Source organism: Danio rerio, chromosome 20 (assembly GCF_052040795.2).
Source record: "Danio rerio strain M-AB ecotype USA chromosome 20, GRCz13ab, whole genome shotgun sequence".
NCBI lineage: Eukaryota > Metazoa > Chordata > Actinopteri > Cypriniformes > Danionidae > Danio > Danio rerio.
Genome location: NC_141040.1, coordinates 34,807,464 through 34,831,800, shown reverse-complemented (window position 1 = coordinate 34,831,800; position 24,337 = coordinate 34,807,464). Strand labels below are relative to the sequence as shown.

Genomic DNA, 24,337 nt, shown 5'->3' with positions numbered 1-24,337 from the left:
GAATGCAACTGAAAATGTCAAATGGTGTAACTGCCAAAAATTGTGAAATATTAAAAAATTTACTCCTTCTAGATGATATGCAAGTGTACACACTGAAATAAATACTTCATTTTAAAATACCACAATAACATTTATTGTATTCGCATTATCTCTAAATGTACATTTTAATGAGTTTTTGCAATATTCGGCCAGACACATGCTAAAAACACTTCTGGTTTCTAAATAATCTTTGACAAATTATGTAAAAAATGTTAAAAACTATTTTATTACACTAAACTAAGTGTTTTAATTTTAATTTCACATTATTTCCATGTACATAATTATATTTTTATGTAAAATACTGGTTACACCAATTGACAAAAACCAGTTACACCACCTGACAGTGTTGCTTCTACAGCCAAAGATTTTGAAATTGACAATTAAAATCAATTCAAATTAAGAATGATAGTCAACAATTTCAGTGGGATTGTCATTGACAAATGTGTTTAGAACAATGAAACCAGGTTGCTGAACTTTAATACACCAAGTAATAACATCCTTTATATTAAATGTGTGGCCCTCATCAATAGAAAATTAACAAACTAAAGAAACATGTTTAACATTTAACACCTTTTCCATCACTGTTTCTTTTCAGTTGGCTTAATTAAAATAAAAATAAGTAGATGATATTAGAAAAAAATCCACTATTTTACTTTTAAGCTATTTAGAAACAATTTGCCAAACACTGTACGTAAATCACTAGTACGTAAGAACTGCTGCTTACTCGTTGTTGCCTTGGTGCTGGGATTAAAGGCCAATTTTTGTAAGCATACACGACTGACTGACAACAAATCATTTCATGAGTGTATCCACAACTTATCCACAAACTATTTATTTTTATACAGTTAACTTCAGAATTATGCAGAATTATTATTAGTCCCCCTGAGCTATTAGCTCCCCTGTTATTTTTTCCCCAATTTCGGTTTAACAGAGAGAAGATTTTTTCAACACATTTTCAACACATAATAGTTTTAATAACTCATCTCTAATAACTGATTTATTTTCTCTTTGCCATGATGACAGTAAATAATATTAGACTAGATATTCTTCAAGACACTTCAATACAGCTTAAAGTAGCATTTAAAGGCTTAATTAGGTTAACTAGGCAGGTTAGAGTAATTAGATAAGTTATTGTATATCCATGGTTTGTTCTGTAGACTATCGCGGGGAAAAAGCTTAAAAGGGCCAATAATTTTTACCTCAAAATGGCTTTTAAAAATTGCTTTTATTCTAGCCTAAATAAAACAAATAAGACTTTCTCCAGAAGAAAATTTTTTATCAGACATGCTGTAAAAAAACCCAAACAAAACTGATTTCAACTGCAATTCATTTGTTTAGCAACTTCTGACTTGTTCTTCACAACTTTTCATCATTAAAGTTCCTCCGAGTCACCTCCAGTTGTTAATAATAATAGTACAACAGCAAGCGCATCAAGTATGAAAACCTCCAAAACTTAAGGCTGTGTGCACTCAGTCTATAGAGGCTTGTCAACCTTGTTTCATTTCCCATGTTAATTTTTTCTTTTATTTAAAAAAGAAATTCCCAAGTGCTCTTTAACAGAGAGAATATTATTGTCAACACATTTCTAAACAAAATAGTTTAAATGACTAAATTCTAATAACTGATTTCTTCCGTAATCTTTGCCATGATGACAGCACATAATATTTGACTAGATAATTTGTAAGACATTAGTATTCAGCCTAAAGTGACATTTAAAAATGTAATTAGGTTAATTAGGCAAGTAAGATCTATTGGCCAAGTCATTGGTAACTGTAGTTTGTTCTGTATTTAAGAAGGCTAACAATATTGACCTTAAAAACTGCTTAAACATTTTAAAAACTGCTTTTATTCTATCCAAACTAAAAGAAATAAGACTTTCTCAAGAAGAAAAAAAAATACTTACAACATTTCAAAGGAGGGTGATACAGTGGCTAATGTGGTTAGCACAGTTGTCTCATAGCAACAAGGTTGCTGGTTTGAGTCCAAGATGGACCAGGATGGCTTACTGTGTGGAGTTGACATGGGTTTTCTCTGGGAGCTCCAGTTTCCCCCACAGTCCAAAGACTTGCGGTATAGGTGAATTAGAAAAACTAAATTGACTGTAGTGTATGAATGTGTGTGTGAATGAGAGAGTGTGTACATTATATTGTGTGAATATAAACATGGATTAACATAAACAAAAAAAAAACATTCATGTTGTGCAGTAAAATAATTTTATCCTATGTTTACAGAGCTTTAATAGTAAGGTTGTGGATTAAGCACCTATTTCTCAAACAAAAATAAATAAATAATCTACACTATGAACACAAATAGTAGTTTAATTTATGTCGCATTTTTGATCAGCATCATGAACTAATGATATTTGACTAAATTGACCCCTGACAGAAAGACTCCTGCTATATGAGTCAAATGGTGTAACCAGTTACACCCCTTGACATTTCAACTTAAAATGAAATTTGACAGGCATTATCAATAACATCTATGTAAGCACATGGGCTTGGTGGGAATATTTCAAATTTAACTTTTAAATATAATACTTATTTTTATAATTATGAACAATTATCAGTGCATTTCTGGGGTCTTACCATTTGACATGCATATCTAAGAATAGCTGACCATACCTTAAAAAGGTCAAAGTATCTCACATTTTAAAAAGAGTTACTAACCTTTGCATGCAGCAATTAGTCTTATCAAGAGTTCTTCTCTGTGATTCAATTTCCTGTCTAACTGTCTTGTGCACAATATTAACAAAATGGCTCAATAAATGGTGGTTACACCATCTTGACATTTCAGAAATTTGAGGTGACAGAAAAAATTCCCCAAATGAATTATAATATTTAAAACAATTGTGCTATATTTACCTTTATTTACTATTAAATATGTCTAATGTAAAATTATGCCAGACTAGCCGATACAATGTTTCATTAAGGCTTTCACATTTTTTAAACAAGGTAAACTATTTGGTACCAATTTTTTTTGGTTACACCACATTGACATTCTTGCAATAATCCCCTAAAAATTTTCTTAAAATGGATTAAAACCAAAAAATTAAACTTGGTCCTCAAAATAGAGAATGTATGCAAGTAATTTGCTTATTTATTTTGAAACTGTAACCTACTTGAATTTATTTAAAAGACATGGACACAAAAAAATGAGCGTCACGTCATTGACCCATATACATTTATGCACAATTTTAAACACTCTCAGAATTTTTATAGAATTTAAAATTTTAATAGTACTTAAAATCAATATTTTATTTCTTATTTGTACTGTTAAAAAACTCAACAATGCACATTTTTGATATAAAATATCTAGATCTGTGTATATCTTATATTATTATTATTTTGACAAAAGTTTTGCTGTTAAATTTGAAAACTATAATAACTTTTACAGCACTCCGGAAGATCGGAAAGTTCTAAAGAATATCATTTATTTGAATCAGAAATATTTTCTAAAATGTAAAATGACTGCATTCTTGCTAAGATAGAATAAAATATTTCTTTTCTAACATTTACTGACCCCAAACATTAGAACTGTTTCATATAAAGACATGTTGATGGTGATAGAATACACGACATAGGGAAAAAAGTCCAATATGAAAAAACACCAAATGGAAGGTGTTGAAATTCAACTCAAGCAATCAAACCAAGTGCACAAACTTTTCTCCCATCCCCTACCCCAGGTTTTTCTTTATTAACTACAACACTGGGCTTTTAAACTTTTTGTTGTTCAAAATCAATGCTGGGCTTCAAAGCAACACACTTTCCCTTCAAAGGCATCATCTGCGAATGTGCAGACATCAGACAAGACAATGCAGACAAACGCATGGGAGGATGCAGAGGGCATTCACTACTGTACCATAAGCACGATACAAACACAGCCATTTGCAAACTGAACAACACTAATCATCTAACAAATGCTCCAGGTTCACAAGATCAATTTACAGTCTGTGACTGACACTAAACATCAAGCTTTCAATGTGCAGAGGCCTGTACCATTTAAATGTGTATTAGTAACTATTTGAAACAAAAACAAACCATAGAGTTGTCCCTAAAAAAGTCCCACAGTCGGAAACATCAATGCACTGAGTTGTTTAATTGAATTTGTGTATTTGCCTCGGGTTACTATCAAAATGTTTTGTGATCATCGCTTTATTGATGTGGTAACAACTAAATAGATCAATAATCTACCGTCCAGCAGACTTGGATAACAGGTCAACATGTAATCTGCGCAAACCATATTCCTGAATGTTCTATATACACGATTCCTGCCACTATTTCGGCTGTGTAGGAAAGCTGCACAAATCCGACTTGAATTGAAAATTCTGATTAAAACTGATTATGATTCTCAGATGATTTTAAATAGACAACTAAACAATTACATGTAATTTACTAGCAGTTCTGAAAGAAGCTAACAACTGTAGTCTCTTATTTAAAATATGTAAACAATTTGAATGATAAGGAATGAATGAATGATTCAATGACTCACTAATATAAAATCAGTTTTATGACTGGATGAATCCGTTTTACTACTGGATGAATCAGTTTTTCTGGTTGTTTTGCTCAATACTTTTAACGGGAAATACTGGCATAATGATATAACTGATACAATCCTCATTTAAAGCTTCAATTTATGCTTTAAGGTTAATATACTTTTTATGCTAACAAAGATAGCAGTGACCAAACTATATGCTTTTATTTTAGTACTTTAGTACTGATAATTTACCTTTTCATAAAAGAAAAAAAACAATAATGTGAGGCTTCCAAGACTAAAGAATGAAGCTGTTTTATGACAACTGTTAAAAAGCAAATAAAAAAATGTTTGCATCGATGTCAGACTTGTCAGAGATTGAGATTTTTAAAATGATTTTTCATGCTGCTCTACCACACAGCAGAACCAAACAAAATGAACCCACAATGATGAATTTCTAAATCTGTTCCTGAACACAACACTGGAAAAAAGCACATTTGTCCATTGTATCAATAGGACCATTTACAAGACGACAAAACCAGATGCGCAAAAACCATTAAACAACCTTTGTACTCAATGGGAAAGATAAAAGTGGGTGAGTCTTTTGAAGTGCCTACAATAAATATCAGATGATTGCAGAATGAGCAATACACACACACGCTCACTCAGATAGTCCAGTCCCCATTAAACCTGTTTGTGAGCTCTGGGAGACCGAGGAGAACGGTAGCAGGAACAAAAACCTGCATTGTGCCTAACATCAATCTCCACATCAGCCTGAGCTCAGCACTCGCAATCGGCCTATTCAAAACTCCCATAATCCCTCCGGTCCTGCTCGTATCCACACAAAACACACAGTATGCAGTTACCATCCACCACCACGTGTAGCACTGGAATATCGATGAGCTCATCCACCACATTTCAGCATAGAAGATAAATGAAGATTAAAAATGAATGGCGATTTTAAAAATGTTTATTGTGCCTTTATCACCAAGATAGCAAACCAATGTTATTTTAATGACTAACATTTTAGTTTTTGTGAAGGCTTACTAACTGATTAGTTTAGCTAATTAAAGGATTTAATGACAATGAATTAAAGGTTTTAGTAGATCAACCAGTATCTGGTTAATGTGCAAATCGGATTCAACCAAAACAAGTCTTCACCATACAATAAATTTATGTTGATTAGTAATGCATCAATATTACTTTTTAACTAATACAGCTAATATTACACATTGAAATGCTCCTAAAAGATTACACTATGAAAGTAATGTCACAAAAACACACGCACACACATCTCTCGCTCTCTCTACATATAAAACACAATTATATCAGTCAAACTATGGTCCATAAAGTCAAGCTGTGAACATCAAACGCAAAATCAAATGACAGCATACAGGAAATGACTCATTTGTCCATTCTGATATATTAATTTACAGCTCTTGATCAATTCCAAACTTACACACGTGACACAGTACTGACCGCCCACACAATCTCACACATTTAATCGAAACCCATACATTTAGACTGAGACCAACACAACACTCAAACAAAATGGTCAAATGGTCAAAGAGTTCTTCTTACCCTTGCGTTTGAAGTATTTAATGACTGTCTTGAGCGAAGTCCCGATGAACACCATTATTCCAGTGTGAGTGTATGTGTGAGGCAGGTGGATCCTGTGAACAACTGTCACGGCCTCCCAGTACAAGGGAGAACTGGACAAGTAGTGTGTCGAAAACCTGTGTCCTCTTGCCAACAAGTCAGTATGTGCCTCTTCTCATTTGATCACTGCTTATCGCTTTTACAATGAGCCCCTCCTACATACACACATACACACACCCCCTCAACCCAACCCTGGGAAACACCTCCTCCTTCCTCCCTCACACACACAATCCCTGGGGCTGGGCGGGAGGGGTGCAGTTTATGCCCCTCTGTTCATCTGTGCTTCGGTTACCAAGCATCTCTTTAGTAGAGCTCATCTAGAGTATCCACCCTGATGCTGTTCTAATACGAGACAAATCACAAATGAGATCTCGATAATCTCTACAGGGTTACTTCAAGACTGCAATTAGCAGGAATTGAGTTTTGCTAAAATCTTCTTTTGCTAAAGTTTTCTTCTAAGAAGACCATAAACTGACATTTGTATTCTAGGTATAGTATGTTATCGCAGTTTTGTGTCAAACTGCTGAGATTTGCCAGGTTCAGAAAGTTTTTGTTACTTTCATACGTGAAAAAATTGAAACATAATATCTTGACCTTTCCTTTAGGGCAGAACTTAGATTAAGATGTTCTTCTTCTGAGAAAAAATAAATCAATATAAATATTCAATATAAACTCAAATATTTCTTAAAATAAACAGATGTCAGAGAGAATAAAACAAAACATGTTTTTGAGGTGGACAAATGTTCATGTGCTAAATATGGTTGATTTATTCATTTAAACATTCAGTACAAGGACAAATATTGTGGGGAAAACTAGTCTGTTTTCTATTTCAATAAATTTTAAAATGTCTTTTATTCCTGTGATGCATAGTGTCATGATCATTTAAAAGCAATTTAAGTACATGGATTTAGTCCTCAAGAAACATAATTTAATTAAAAATTAATGTAGAATTTTTAAACATACAATATATATATATATATATATATATATATATATATATATATATATATATATATATATATATATATATATATATATATATATATATATATATAAATAACAAATAAATTAATTTAATAGATATTAATGAGTTTAACTCTATTATACTGTAATAAAACATGATCTTATTGAAAACATTTAAAAAACATTTGTAGCATTGTAAGTTTACATATATTAATATACAGAAATTTTATTAACATTACTAAAGTTCAAAACTTATTTACCTTGCTGTTAAAAAGCTAATAAAAATGACTGTATTAATGTTTGACATGCGATTTGGTAATGATTTTTCAAGAAAAATAAAAGTTGTTTTTTTTACAATAATGTTCTAAATTTATTTTTAAAAATTCATTTAGAATTCTCTTACATTTTCTGCAGTATTAAGTATTAATTTTATCATGGAATAAGTCATCATAGATCCCATGCCAAGCTAATAATCATTTTTAAAATGATTTTATATTTTAATATTACTATTTTCAAACTACAAATTTAAGAAAAATGTATCCAAATATTATGAGTAAAAAATAAAAACATTTGTAATCTTAATTTAGGGGAATATGTCACCCTGTCACTAATAGTGCCTACTTTTATGTCTCCAATACATTTTAAAGGAAACATCTGTTACATACGTACAAACTCATGTGAGTTTCCTGAACAACCTCAAAGCAAAAAAACTCTCACTTCAGACTCTGATGCATTGCTTTTATCTGTTGCAACAAATGTGTGTTCATCTGCTCTGTGTGTTCGCATGTGTGCGCATCCGTCTCAGTCTCCGCTGGGGGACAGAAGGAGCGAGTCTCCCACTGATAAGCCGGCTTGCCATGTTAGTATACAGCCACTGAATCTAGACCACTGGAATATAGATCACACATACACACACACAATCTGCCCATTGTCTACATGTGCCCGCACGCACACACACACACACACACACATACACACACACACACACACACACACACACACACACACACACACACACACACACACACACACACACACACACACACACACACACCATGACCCTGTTTCTTTTCATTACGAGGGGGTGTGGAGGGATCTGAAAGGAAAGGGGGAAGACGGGTGGGTAAATTTGGACCTGAATGGGGTTGCAAATGATTACTGAACTAGAGGAGGTAATGCATTGACCACCCCTCCCCCTTAAATATCCCAATCACCCCCTCAGCACGCCAAACTCATCTAGCTAGGTCATTCCTGAGCTTTTTTCTCGCTTATCTACCTTTTTCATGACACCTGCATTTTAAATTATAAGCTGCACTTCCAGCTTTTCTCCAGGACTCATTTTCAATTATAATAATGTATTTTATATGATATATTATAGTTTAGGGCAGTGCAAAGGCTCAGTGGTTAACATTGTCACCTCAAAGCAAGAAGGTCACTGGTTTGAGCCACGGCTGTGTCAGTTGGCATTTCTGTGTGGAGTTTGCATGTTCTCCCCTTGTTTGCGTGGGTTTTCTCCGGGTGCTCTGGTTTTCCCACAATCCTAAGACATGTGCTACATGTGAATTGAATAGGCTAAATTGGCCATAAGGTATGATTGTGACTGTGAGAGTGTATGGGTGTTTTCCAGTACTGGGTTGCAGCTGGAAGGGCATCTGCTGTGTAAAACATATGCAGGATAAGTTGGCGGTTCATTCTGTTGTGTACTATGTCGAAGTAAAACAAATTAATGATATTATAGTTTTTTATCATTATTAGTATTTTTATTTATTTGTGTATGTATTTATCAAATTTCTAATTTATTTTTTATTTTATATGTATTATATACTCACTATACTATTTTATTCATCGTTTATATAATGGTCGATGCTTTGACAATACTTGCCAAGTCATGCCAATAAAGTTCTTTTGAATTTGATATATTATTTATTCGTCAATAAAATAATGTTCCATAACTTATTTTATTGTTAACTTATTATCACAAGCATCATATCTGTCGCCAAAGCTATTTTACGCCTACTGTCTTTTGTTCACCCAGATTATTTTTACTCATTTTATCTATAAAGTTAAATAATGTTGAATTGACAGGGAGTACAGAAATAGTTTTATGGTTGTTGCTTTGGGGTTATTTGGGGGTCTGATGAGACTTCTGAAAGCTGCCTTTTAATATTTGACTGATGAACCATGAAAAAAATAATGCCACCTCATTGTACCACTTAAAAAAATACTTCAATTCATGGTTTGCATAATTTACTCATAAACTTCATGTATGCAAAGCATCATAAGATGCATGAAAAAGATGTATATTTGTTTAATGAAAGTCTTTATGTTTAACTAGTAAATCTGTAAGAGGAAACAAGCTTGCGTTGCTCTAATTTACGCATTGCCAAATTAAAACAGTAAGGCTTTTCTCTGCGTACGGTCCACATCCGGCCTCTTTCTCTGCATCTCGAGTCTATTCTCTCTGCACGTGTGTGTGTTTGTGTGTGTGTGTGTTGCAGGCTGGCTGCTTGTCCATGCTGTCTGGCACGTGTACAGTAGCAGGATTATGCAGCTCATGCGGGTCGCAGTAATTAACACGCTATTGTTCTGGTCTCACTCTACAGACGGCTCAACATCTCTGTCTGTCACTGCAGGATTACAGTCATAACAGGCTGCTGGTGATCTGTGTGCGCTGTACCATCAGTTTGATGTACCTCATGCTTGGTCACTTTAGTAGATGTTTGCAACAAGAGCACAAATGTTGGTTTGCTTCGTTTAGACGTGAGGCACGTTTGCTCATTAGTGTCAGAAATGTATTCATGAGATTTCAGGGTGAATTTGACCAACAGCCAATCGGAGAGCTTGAAGCTTTCCTCTTTTCACACTTGGTCTGGGCTCTTTGCTTCTGAAAAATCAACACTCTCATTGTGTTAAGTGTGTTTGTAGAGAGGTGTTTTATGACTTTCTCAGTTCAATTTTCTATATAAAAACAAAAAAACTAAGCAACATAATATAACAAGAGTTTAAGAATTTTGAAAAGTTTAAAACTGTCACACTGTCACACTATCATGTGTATGATTTTTTTCCAGCAGAAAAGATATCCAAAGATGCCATTTTAAATTGAAAAGAAATCTGTGTTTTCAAAACTAATGAAGACTGCAGAAGTCAACGATTAATTTGAATAATTTAGCCTGACATTTTTACTGCAACAAAATATTTGTAATGTGAAGGGACTCTGACAAGGAAGCAATGGTCAACACAGGTGAAAACAGAAGTATACAAGAAATCCAGAGTCGTAGTCAATAAACAGGCAGATGATCAAAAGGCAGGCAGAATACAACGTAAACATACAAAGAAGGCGAGGGTCAAAAACACAACAAGGCAAGGGAATTGCACCGTAATGTTCACAAAAGCAGTATAAAAAGACTCTAAAAACACCATGAGTGTGTGTTTGAGAGCTGTATGAATACTCTGTTTAAATAGTCCTGAACAACTTCAGCTGTGTCTGTTTGCAATCATGGGGATCTAGGCCAGGTGTGTGAGTGGTGCATGACTGGATGTGTAGTTCTTTTGCTGGCAGATTTGTAGTTCTCCAGCAATCTGCATAGGCTAGATTGCTGGTGACTGTGACAATATTATAAATGTTTCTCAAAATAAAATATTTTGTATTGTTGTTTTTTACCCATACATTTAAAAAGAATATATTTTAGAGCAGTAATCACAATACCGTGGAACTGTGATATTTTTATCCAAAGTTATTATACCGTCAGAATCTTATACCGACCCTTGCCTAAAGCCTGGTTTATACTTCTGCGTCAAGTGATCAACGCGACTCACGGTGCATGCAATGCGAATTCGAGACCGTGCATTTTATACTTCTGTGCGCTGTTTGTGTTTCTGTGCAATAACACTTCTGAAACGCTAGTTGGCAGCAGGTGTTTATGTTCCTTTGTGTCAAGTTTCTTCACTGGTGTTTTTTTTTTTATTTAAACGGTAAAATGTTCAAGTGGCTCAAATTCAATCATTTTGATGGGGGAAGCGGCAGACATGCAACAACTTTAATCATAAAGTAAACACAAAACAACAATTTTCATCTAGACCTCCTTCATGGACTCGACACTTGTAAACACTCGCTGCATTGGGCTCACGAGGCTCTCACCTCCGCCCACACTAGTCAGTGCTACCAAGCTGCCCAATCACAGAGCTTGCACTACACGCCGTTGCGATGCATTTAGATTAAATTGAATACAATTTTATATTTAAGTGAATTTTCTTTTTTTTAAAACCTTTACACATACCAAATGCTTTAGGATTCTAACAAATTGTCATAACGTGTTTGAATCTTTTATTATTTTAGCTGTCTTATATGAAAAAATAAAGTATTTGTGATTAAGCTTATTTTAATACTTTAGTTCCCTCTTCAAACAGGCTATACCATGGGATTGATCAAAATGATATAGCAAAATGGTTTAGCATTCATAAGTCACATATATGTATTTTTAATTCAAGTCTCTTATGCATTTTAATACTCATCTCTGCTTTTGTCCTTCTCTCTATTTCTCTGTCCTCTAATAAAGTTCTATTCTCCCCATTTCACATTCGTTCTCCTGCCATTGCTTTTGATGCTTATTAAAGTAATCCCTATTGATTTTTTCCCCTGTTTTTTCTCCTCAGACCCTCTCCCGTGGGTTTGTTGGTCTGATCTTAAAAGCATTCATCTGATTTATTGTAGAAAAACAGAAACAGAGAGTGAGTGTCATGAACGACCTGCAGCACTGAACCTGTTGTTGCTGTTTGTTCAGTGTACTGAGGTCAGCAAACACATACTAAACACAAACGCAGCTGTCTCTGCTACCACTTACACAAACATTCTGCTTTTTCAATCTGCGAGAAAAGAGAAAGTCAGGGTCTTTTGCTTTTTTGCAGGCTAGTTTGGATAGGTTTGCAAAAAAAATAAAAGTAGTTTTAATAAACCTTTGAACGTCATAGAGAAAAATAGACATAATGAAGTACAGTATAGGTCAGGATTTCAGAAATGCTGGAGATTAAACACAAGAACAAACACTCATAAATCCACCTATAATTGAAGGTTAGTTAGAAAGATGGGTTTCTTTTCTTCAAGGTCAGTTTTAATGACACAGGGCTGCTTTCCCACATGAAATCATACAACTCCCAAGAGACTCATTTAGACAAACAGGCACTTGCCCACTATGCATTTGCCTCTTTCTTTATCACTTTTGTCTGCCCTATTTCAATGACTGACCTGGAAACTTAGTAATCATAGGACCTCAATAGAAAGACAGCATTTAATAGCTGCCTGTGTATAATCTCACCTCTAGATTAACCAAATATTCATTAATCTCCTTTTTCTCTTTATTACTATTTTACAATTATACATTGCATTTTTTATTCCTTAATAGCTACTACCAGTGTACATTCATTCATAAACATTCTGTTGAATCATTATAAATTACCTTGCATACGATCAATCATTATCAATTACTCACACTGTGATATCACACCCTAAAATGCTGTTGTATTTTAAGACATAAGACAAGTTTTTGTGGCTAAAATACTTTAGTATGTAAGACTATTTCTTTGTGCATGTCATCCCAAAATTAATTATGAATGTTCTTTAGAGGAAAAAGCCACTGATACACAAACTTGCAGATATTAGAGAGCTAGAAAGAGAGTATGTGTATGTGTGTGTGTGTGTGTGTGTGTGTGTGTGTGTGTGTGTGTGTGCTCGCAGGTGTCTGGGTGCAACTGAATTGTCTAGTAAATGCCACTGACATTCACTTTCTAAACGTTTGTCTTGTTACACTTTACAATACCCTGCCAGCATTTTGTGTGCCATGTATTCGCTCACTCCACATACACTCACATCACTGTAGTTCGTATTGTGTTTGGTTTGGTTAGAGTCCCTACATAATGAACTCTAAAATATGAGCTAAATTAGGTTTTATATAGACTAGTGTGTTTCATTTTAAAATGAATGTTTCAGAATGAAAATGCTTCTCGGCCAGACTAGCGTTTTGATTGCATTTACGAAAAACAATCTCCATCCACACTATACAGCCTAAAAAACACATGATAGATGACTATTTACGCTGACTAAAAATGGGCACATTTTGCTGGCATCCATAATTGTAGGCTATCACTTGTGTGATGGTCACATGAGATAGGCTTGACAAATCAGGGAATGATACGCAATACTCTAGATGACCAGTAAGAGAGTGATTGTGGATAGCTGCCTTTACTGAAACACCCCTGTGTTTTAGTCCATCTACACTGAAACAGAACACTAGCATCTCCAAATTAAAATGGCATTTTTGCAACATATTCTGCAAACGTAGCCCTAAATAGGGTTCTAGAGAACGTGAATTTTGTAGCCAGAGCTACGTATGGCTGAATTTTGTCTTTAAAACGAATGCTAAAGGGCAGGATGACCGTCATTCCTTTTCTTGCTTCCCAGCTGACCGCTTACCTCCGGCTTTACCTTACTGGATTTTCTACTGTTACCAGTTTGTTCGGTAGCTCGACATGTACGTTGACAGACTTGAGACACAGAGCAGATCTGACCGTGACAAAGGGGTTGGAGTACAGAGACGAACAGTTCTAGAAAGCAGGTAAGACAAAAACAAAAGCTAAAAATAAAATAAACAAGTAAATAACAGGGTGAGAATGTGGAAAAATCTGAAAACGTGTTAAAAATCTGTTTTCTTTCTCTTCTTCCTTTTTTCTTTGTTGATTTTTAAAACATTGCAGTTGAGTTTAGGGTAGGGGTGGGCAGGTCAATCGGGGCTTTTTAAAACACTATTGGTTGGGTTTAGAGAAGGGAGAGGGATTGGTCAGTCAGTAAATCAGTCAGTCAACAGCGGCCTCTGGTGGATTTACGCAAGAACAGCAGGCACGAATGGCACTCGTGTGAGACATTTGAGATCTTAAAAAAACGTACACAGCGGCCTCTGGCGGATTCGCAAAAACAAAAACTGCAAAAAAACTCAAATGATTTTGCTTTCTCCAAAAATGTATAAAGGGATACGTAATCAGAACGAGCCTTTTTCGAAAACCATTTTCGAAACACTCCAAAATAGTTTGTAAAAGCTCCAAACGCATTAGCGTAAACGGCACTCCCATTTAGTACTCCCAAAAGCCAAATAGCTATAATCATTGCTTGTTCCTAAAGTGCAAACACAGCCAAAAGCAGGAAATTATGCTAGTTGTTTTAGAAACTATGAAAAAGGTCGTCCAACGTGAAAGCCAAAAACACCATAAATCATTTGGTGAAGTAATGTGAAGGTTCCTAAAAATAACAGAATGTCTTGAAAAGACCATCATCCAATCAGAATTAAGCATTAAAAAGTATAAAAAGAAACCTAATGTGGAACTGATGAGGTCATGATCATGAGTCAGGAGGAATCTATTGTTGGTGCGCGCACACACACACACACACACACACACACACACACACACACACACACACACACACACACACACACACACTTTTAGAGCTCAAAGACTTTGTATTTACCCATAACAAATCACTCAATTCCTCACTATGAGACACAGTAGCTGTAAAACACTTATCAACCGTCTACTGCCACACATGAGACAAGAGAAATCTGCATAAACACAAACATCAGCTACTCGCTTCTGAAAGAAAGACAATAAAAAGCTGCAGGCCTGAAAAGTGTTAGAAATCAGCCAAAGGCTTATTAGCATTCTGTTTGATTTGCAGATAACACTAGTTAACTGAGGAATGGGCTTCCGGGAGGACAGAACAACACCACTCTGGTGTCTCCTCGAGTTTGTTGGTCCATGCAGGAGTTGTGCTTTATTGTGCTCTGTCCTGAAAAGGAGACTCAAGGCAAGTCTAGCCGTAGCGTGTCTGCATGAGTGTGTGTGCGTATGAAAGGTCAGGCATTGTGTTGAATAATAGGCTTGGGCCTCTCAGTGAAGGCATTCCCTGCTATTGTATCGTCGATGTGAATGTTTGATGGTTAATGCTAGAGTGAATAAAGCATAAGCTCACTGAGGGAGGAGAACCTTCAAGAGACTATAAACACCATCAGATCTGATGAGACGAATAAAGTTCTGAAGATAAAGCAGGGAGGAAAAGCAGAGATGGCAGAAAAAAAGAAAGAAAAATGACTCCCTTTGAAGTAGAGTTGTTCAGAAGCCACACCTTGGTGAGAACACAACGAAAAGCTGAGCATGAAAGAGAGATGCAATAAAAAGCGGAAAGATCAGACAGAACAGGAAATAATTACTGTTAATGCTGATTTATGAATGACGGAAAATTCCTTCATATCAATAGTTGAAGAGCGGAAAGTTTTCTGAGAAATTAGGTCAAAGTGCAAATTTTCTTGCAGCTCCACAAATGTTTCTCTGACGAAAGACCATATATGAATTACTAGCTGTTTCTATAAAATGATCAAAACCCTATCATAATTGATTATAAATTACACATATATATATATATATATATATATATATATATATATATATATATATATATATATATATATATATATATATATATATATATATATATATATAGAATGATGTCACGCGGCCACCATTTTAAAAGCAAAATCAAGGCTGCGGTGGGAAAAAAACCCGGAAGTATCACCTGGAGTTACACAGAAACATTGTGTACCTAGCTGTATATCCTATCAGCAAAGAGAAAGTGACACAAATTTATAATTTCACCACCTTCTGAGTGACCCAAAGTTCTGTTCGGAATGGATAATGAAAATAAAAAGGTATATCGGACCTCATTTTCAGCTAGTTAGCTAACATTTTCTTTCCCAAACACACGTTTTAGATGCCATTTTGAAACCCAAGTTAATGAACTGATTTGCCGCTATATTAGGCTGAATTTCGGGACTGAATTAAAAAAATTTCCCATTTCCCGCTAACATTTTAAGCACGGTTGAGCGCGTTCTTAAACAGCACTGATTTGCTTTAGTGCTCACCAGTGCTCAACAGAAATGAATGTGATTGGCCGTAAAAGTCATCAGTTAACCACACTTCACTGATGTTTACCGAGTGCAAACACATACGAGTGATCCACTGATGACTCGACTGATGTTCGCGGCTTTAAAATCAGCACAGTTTAAGAACGTGCTCAGCGGCGCCTAAATGTTAGCGGGAAATGGACGTTTTAAAACTTCAGTACCGGGAAAACACTATTACAGACAACACGAAGGTGTGCTACAGAGGACTGCACTGTTTTCTCGCTCACCAAGTTACATGGGCTGAAGCAAGGAAGTGTCACCCCGGTGTTTACCTGGTGCCATGAACTGAAGCCTATGAAGACACTTAAGCGTATTACTCTTAAAGAGATTGTGAATTTGTTCGATGCCTAATATGCTTTGAATTGTTTAAATTAAACTTAACTGAATGATATTAAAGTGATGTTCACACCATTTCTGCATTTTGAAATTGTGTCAACAGCTAGAGGTTTGTAGTCCACAGCATAATGCAATGTTTACAGTGCTGATCCTGTACTTTGGGGTTTCTTCCCACCGCAGAAAGTTTTTCTTTGAGAGCAATATTGGCACTGTGTTTATTTTGATTTATGTATTAACTACTTATAATTAACAAGTCAACAAAACAACCAAATTTATTATTTGGAGGATTTTCCCAACTACTGTTATGTCTTTAGCTTCTTGCACCCCAGGAACAGTCATGTCTGGGCATTCCTGTTTTCTTTTTCTAAAGCAGAACAGCCACCCCAGCTGGTTATAAATAAAGGCAATGACAGTCTGTTTTCTGAAGACAAACAGGCGTGTAAAGGCCAGCAAGTAGTATTTTCTACAGGACACCAGGCGGACAGTTGTTAATGTGTCCCTCTCACATATAAAGTCTTTTCAGCAAGTTTGTCTCTGAGGAGTTAAAGCCGTTAGAGCCGTTTATTTGGACACTGAGGCGGTTTTGTTCAGACATGATGAGAGCGGTAATTCTGTTTGTTTTGCATGGAGATTTAAGGCCTGGATAAAGTGGACTGTGCCTTTCTGTTTCAGCTCTATTAAAGGTAAATAATTTGACACATATAACACATACAAACTATATATATATATATATATATATATATATATATATATATATATATATATATATATATATATATATATATATTTAATTTGCATATTCAAATCACATACAATGTGATTCACAAACAATTCAAAATGTGATTCACCAAATCACAAACATGTTTTTATATATATAGTCAGATTTATTATCCCCCGTTTGATTTTTTTTTCTTTTTTTAAATATTTCCCAAATGATGTTTAACAGAGCAAGAAAATTTCCACAGTATGAGAAAGTCTTATGTGTTTTATTTCAGCTGGAATAAAAGCAGTTTTGAATTTTTTAAAAAACATTTTAAGGTCAATATTATTAGCACCTTTAAGCTATATTTTCTTCCAATAGTCTACAAAACAAACCATCGGTTTAAAATAACTTGCCTAATTACTCTAACCAGCCTAGTTAACCTAATTAATTTAGTTAAGCCTTTAAATGTCACTTTAAGCTGTATAGAAGTGTCTTGAAAAATATCTAGTCAAATGTTATTTACTGTCATCATGGCAAAGATAAAATAAATCAGTTATTAGAGATGATTTATTAAAACTATTATGTATAAAATTGGGTTGAAAAAATCTCTGTTAAACAGAAATTGGGGGAAAAATAAACAGTCTAATAATTCAGACTTTAACTGTATTTGTAATAAATTTTTAAACTTATGTAAATATATATATATTTATATTAAATAAATAAATATAATTAAAAGAACTTTACAAACAGTATCATAACATAAATACACAGATTTCCGTGAATAAATTCTCTATTTTGTGTATTACTTCTGTGAGTTTTAGTACTGGTAGTGCATGAACTGGTTTGACCCTTTTTAGAACTGGATTGACACCGTGGAACCACATGTGAAAAAAAGGCATAGTTTGAATGCACACTTTAAGATATCTGCCAAATGTATGACTGTGTTTTGCATTTGTGCATCTGCCTGCAGCTCATGTACAGCAGCTGTCTGAGGGGAGCCATTACTAGAGGAAAGCTTGAGTTTGAGCACCAGTCTCATGACACCTCATCAGCTGAAGATGTTCCATTGCGATGACCTGCCAAAACACACAAACTCTCCGTTCCCCCAATGCACAGAGATTTAGAAGGTAGAAAGCATGGAAACAAGAGAACCTCTCTCTCTCTCTCTCTCTCTCTCTCTCTCTCTCTCTCACATACACACACACACACACACGCACGCACGCACACACGCACGCACGCACGCACGCACGCACGCACGCACGCACGCACAGTTAGTTTTGGAGTTCTCTCCATAGAAATATTGTATCTTATACTGTAAAAACAGAATTATATAATTAGGTTGACATAGCGGAATGAACCGACAACTATTCCGGTATATGTTTTATGCAGTGGATGCCCTTCCAGGCGCAACTCAGTAATGGGAAACACTTGTTTACCCAATTCACTTGCATGTCTTTTGGACTGTGGGGGAAAGAGTAGCACTCAGAGAAACCCACACAAACACGGGGAGAACATGCAAACTCCACACAGAAATGCCAACTAGCCTACCGGGACTCAAACTAGAGACTTTCTTGCTGTGAGCCAACCATTAAGCCACCTTGCCACCAGAAAACCTGTGATAATTCACATAAACCAGCTCAATATAGTAATATCTAGATCCTATCCATGTCATTATACAAATTTATGTCCTTGTAAACCTCCAAAACCAGTACACACACACACACACTTGTACAGCTATTTTTATGGGGACATAATGACTTTTTACTGTACAGACTGCATACTACGTCCTACCCCAACCCTAAACCCAAATCCAACCCTCACAAAACCCATTTGGCACTTTTACGTTTTAAAAATACTTGATTCTTGATCATTTGAGCCATTTTCCTTATTGGGGACCAAAACAAATATCACCACAAGCCCAAAATTCACTGGTATTTTATACATGATGAAAACACACACCTCTAAGCTTACTAAATGTTCTTGCAATGTGGATTTAAGCGACAGGACAAGTTATCGACAGCAGTCTTTGTCTCAAGCCCTTTGTGCATTAAATGCAGAAGGTGCTCATGCTGGCTATTAAAGGTCATGGGGATAATATGCCAATACAATCTTTTAAAGACTGTGTGCCTGCCTGATCACATGATCAGCCTCTAATGCAGCTCATTGAATTCATCACAGTGGACAAGCTGTCTAGTCCTGTTTATGCTAATTTTTTAGACAAAGACTGCACAGCAAATGCACATGCTTTGATTTACTTGACAAATTCAATAAAATGAACAACATCAAGACAATTATTTGAGATTAAAGTGCCTTTGATAAAGATGTCTGGCAGGTTGTGACCTGAATTTTACAGTAGCCATCAATCAAACTGTACATGTTAACTGTACTAATTAGGCTTATTAATTACTTCACATTTCATTGCACAGAAATATTTATGCCTATTAGCACTGATGCAAAAGAACTACAAAACAAAATATACAGTAATCCACTAGTGGTCAAATGTGATGCACTACTAAACAAAAAGGAGTTGCTCATACTTGTACATTATTACTTAAAAGTCTAAAACTGCATTAAATGTATTATAAATATAGTAAAACTATAATATTGTGATTATTTAAAATAACAATGTTTGATGGTTGACTGTTTCCTAAGATTAGTAAAAAAAACATATATTAAGAACAAAATCTAAATCGCAACATTGCATCTCACAAAATCTCACTTTTTTCATTTCAAACTGAATTTAAATCACATTTTTTTCTCAAGTTTATTTCTCATATTTTCATATTTTCCACAGAACTGAGAGATATAAATTTGCAATCACGAGTTAAGACAATTGCCATAAGTCACTGTAATGGAGGCCAGCTAGTAAAGTGGTAGGGCTGTGCAATCAATCGGAAATCTGGTTTCGATTTCGATTTTGGCTTCTAACGATAATGGAAAAACATTAATCGAGATGAACAATTATTCCATCATATACCGCCCCCTTTCCAGTTGTACACATTTGTTGCTCTGCAAAGCTCAGTTCCACGTGAAAATGACTAAAAGCATGTACTGTAATGTAACTTTTGCAGCACGGGATGTGCATCATTTATAATTTTAAAAGCGCGAAAAAGCACATGCTCTCTGTGTGTGCGCACCGCGCTTAGCCTTGGACAGGCTCGGAGAGGAGCAGAGCACAGAACACATCTAATCTTAATGTGAACGCTTTAATGGTCAAATACATGCACATGTCAGAGTGCGATGTTTAGTGATTATTCATATTAACCCTCATTTGTGTAATAAACAAACAAGTTTAGAATCAAAAGACATGTGAAAGAGAAACCATATCAGAGCGGCACTATTCTTAAAGTAACAGCGCGCAATATCCCTGCTGCTGTCTGTTTTTATTATTGATCAAACAACAAAAGGAGAAAATCCCTCACTGCTCTTGACTGAAGACTTTTTGTAGCTCAAGTTTTTTTCTTACAGTGAAGATGCTTAAAGCACAGTTTAAACATTACAGATTTAATAACTCAATTCTTTTATCTTTGCTATGATGCATTATATTTTATTAGATATTCTCCAAGATGCTAGTATTTAGCTTAAAGTACTATTCAAAGGCCTAATTAGTGTAATTAAGTCATTGTATAACAGTAGTTTCTTCTGCAGACAATCAAAAATATATATTTCTTAAAGGGGCTAATAATATTGAGCTATTAAAATAGGTTTCAGAATATTTAAATCTGCTTTTATTCTAGCCAAAATAAAACAAATAAGACTTTTTCCAGAAGAAAAATATAAGAAATTATGTTTAAAATTCCTCCGTTAAACATAATTTGAGAAATATTTATGTGTAAAAAAAAAAAATCACAGAAGGGTGAATAATTTTGACTTCAACTGATAATCGTTTTGAATAATCGTGATTACAATTATGACCAAAATAATCGTGATTATGACTTTTCCCCATAATCGAGCAACCCTATAAAGTGGTATGCAGGTAAACCCTTAACTCCTCTAACCTCAAAAGGTGCATTAGCAACAGACGTTAGTGCCATGGTCTTTAGCCTTCTTGTTAGAGCAACCAACACCCATGCATAGAATCACTGGTTTGGTCCCAGCTCACACTTGGTGAGGTGCAGTTGGACCGGTGGGTTACACGTGGAGGCTCGTCGGGGATGGGTGTGAAGTTTGGGGGGTGAGTGTAATGGAGGACAGCTAGCAAAGTGCTATGCAGGTAAACTTCACCCCTCTGACTTAAAATGTGCACTAGCAACAGATGCTAGGGCCATGGTCTTTAGCCTCCTTGTTAAAGCAACCAACTCCCGGCCACAGAATCGCTGATTCGATACCAGCTCAGACAGGTTTGGGTGCAGTGGGACTGGTGGGTTACATCACAAATAAAAAATAGAAGTCTGATTGGTCAGAAAAAAATTGCTTTTAAAATAAAATCAGAATTAAGAAATAAAAGGTTAATCTTTACATTTTTAATTGTATTGTGTAGCAGAAACAAACTTCCACAATGTTCATTCATTTGAAGTTTAAAGTAAGTCAATAATAAATAGCCTCATCATATTATTGGATCATCAGATTGTACTATTAAGATGCACAGAATGTGTGCATTAATGAAATGGAGAAGAATTGAACCATCTTCGCTCCACTAAGGCCATGCCTTATCCAACCCAGCAAGCGTGGCTCAACCAATCAACAGTGACCCCAAAAGAGTCAGACTAAATCGAAGAGTGTCAAATGCAATCTATGAGCTGCTGGATGTAGGCCATATTAGGAGATGATAAGCAGCATGTGGCTAATTTGCCCATATAGCTCGTAATCATGGTGATGGGAGATCTCGAGTCAAAGAGGGTAAATAGGTCTGATTCCAATGTGCTGGAGCAAACTGACCCATTTTTGCCACTATAGACAGGAATCGGTGCTCTATAGAGAGAAATGGAGCACAATTAAGTTATAGTCTGCATCCGGTGTTTAAACTTTATCTATGACGAAACTGGGAAATTGAAGAGCTCTTTATAGGACACTTCCAACACAAAAACTTTGTCAAACCTAACAAACTGTGAGAAAAAGAAGCCAATTAGTCAAACGCAACCATGTGCTAGATTTCCAACACCATTTTAGTCAGATTTCCACTGAGACTTCAGCCACAGGGAGAAAATGGAGTCATTGTTGCTGTGGAAACGGGATGTGATGATGCCAGGATGTACCAATGGGACATCAGTCTATCCCTTTTGTCATTAACGAGAAATCAGTGATACTGAGCACATATCTTGAATGCACAGACAAATATACATCCATAGACAGAGACAGATCTATTTATTTACAGCGAAAATCAAAATTAGAGAAATTCTAGATATGTAACATGTTAATGTTACATATATTAATGTTACATATTAATGTTACATATATTCTGAAGTTAAATTGTATCTGACAACCCTGTTTAACTAGGAGACAAGATTCAAACGGTCGTTTCAGTCATCACAAGAGAAGTTGGTCCAAATATAATCTAAAAATCCTTTAAACGGATTGTTTACCCAAAACTGAAAATTCAGTCATCATTTACTCACCCTTCAGTTGTTGAAAACCTGTTTGACTTTCTTTCTTTTGTATAAACAAAAGAAATACATTTTGAAGAAAGCTGAAACCTGTAACCATTGACTTTCATAGCATTTGAAAACACAAGTTTTCAACTTTAATTAAAATATTTTCTTTCGTATTCGACAGAGTAAAAAACACATAAAGGTCTAGAGCCACCTAAGGGTGAGAAAAAAATGTAAAAGATTTTTATTTTTGGGTGAACAAAGTCCACTGAAAAGGCTGGTCATGCATTAAAGACAATGTGATCAATCTCAATGGCCGATCAGCTCAATACTGCAGTTGAAATTGCTCACCAGTTCAAGACTAAACAGGGTTTAAGAGAATACAACTGCAAAACCTACAAAGCTATTCCATGAACCTAAAAGTCTTGAAATAATGAAATGGCCTACACAGAGTCCTGATATGAACATGAAAGTTCTAGCTAAAAAAACACATGAAGAATGAGAATAAAGAAGAGCAGAACAAGTAAAGTAAATCAAAGCATGGGTTTTCACACGACTTGCTGTGTTTAACCTTCAATTTTTTGCTCTTTTCTTTCTTTATGTTATCATCATTAGACTATTTATGATGAATGACGCATTTCTGACGAAATACCTTGGTAATTTTGCAAAGAAAAAAAAACTTTTCTACATAGTATCGCCTCAACAAGTGACAACTAATTTTTGAATGATGAAGATAGTTAATAAACCACTTTGGGCCACAAAGATAGAAGCATGAGCATACAGATGAGCAAATGAACAGGCTTTTAATAAGTAATATACACGTGACAGCTACAACATTTGCCATAGATATTCATCCCACATTAAAACATGGCGCTTAATTATCCACCATTATGCCAGCAGTGAAAATATTCAAATAGGCATCTCTGAGGACACCTGCATTTGGAGAGACTCATTTTCTTAAGTGGCAAATAGACTCACAAGTGCAGCTCAAGTGTGAGGGGCTGTGTGAAGGGGTTTGTATATTCTGTAATCCTATGCCACAAACCCGTCCGCTGTCTCTGAATTATGCAAGGAAAGATGGAAGCAGGGGTTCAAAATCACTCAAATCTCCCCCTCCTCCTCTGTCTCTTGTGTCCTATCAATATGATGAAGCACCAGAGATGAAAAAACAGAGTTCATTTCTTATAGATCCTAAGACCACTTTGATAACCTGCCTCTCCTTCCTCGAGGATTCCCAAAGGAGTCTGGGTAATTCACTGATCAAATATTGAACTTTAAAACACCTCTGGGATTACCTTTGACAGGGCCAACATATTTCAATTTAACGATAAAAGACATTTCTGGCATCCAAAAAGGTGTAAATGTTTGCAACACAAATGCAAATTTGAGACAGAAAGACTTATCACTAATGTTCAATTGCCTTAAAAACCGTTTGCATTATGAAAATCATTTTGAGGCTGGTGTGGCAAAATCAGGAGAACATAGGATCAGCCATTTACATTTTAATTGTTATTAGCCTATCATAGGTCAATGAACATATATGTCAAAGGATGAAGTAACATGGCAGAATAAGTAAGTGAAAGTATTTATACTACAGCACACACACCTGCACATCTACAGAACATACTAAAACACAG

At 35.3% G+C, this 24,337-nt stretch overlaps 1 protein-coding gene and 1 long non-coding RNA gene across 14 annotated transcripts in view; both read right to left on the bottom strand.

Moving 5' to 3' along the window:
• The window catches only part of nhsl1b (NHS-like 1b), a 165,736-nt gene that overhangs the window by 33,657 nt on the left and 107,742 nt on the right, over nt 1-24,337 (bottom strand). For 2 of the 13 annotated variants that reach the window (XM_087298333.1, XM_087298335.1), the window contains exon 1: nt 6,091-6,275. The exons of the other annotated variants lie outside the window; for them this stretch is intronic. In XM_087298333.1, coding sequence (XP_087154459.1) covers nt 6,091-6,145 — 55 coding nt within the window. In that variant the 5' untranslated portion in view covers nt 6,146-6,275. Of the gene's footprint in view, nt 1-6,090; nt 6,276-24,337 lie in introns of those variants that run through there. 13 annotated transcript variants of the gene reach the window in all.
• Nucleotides 13,838-17,176, bottom strand: LOC141379303 (uncharacterized). The gene is made up of 2 exons (XR_015518554.1): nt 16,369-17,176; nt 13,838-15,449 (listed from the first exon to the last, which is right to left on the bottom strand). It is a non-coding gene; the product is annotated as an uncharacterized LOC141379303 (long non-coding RNA).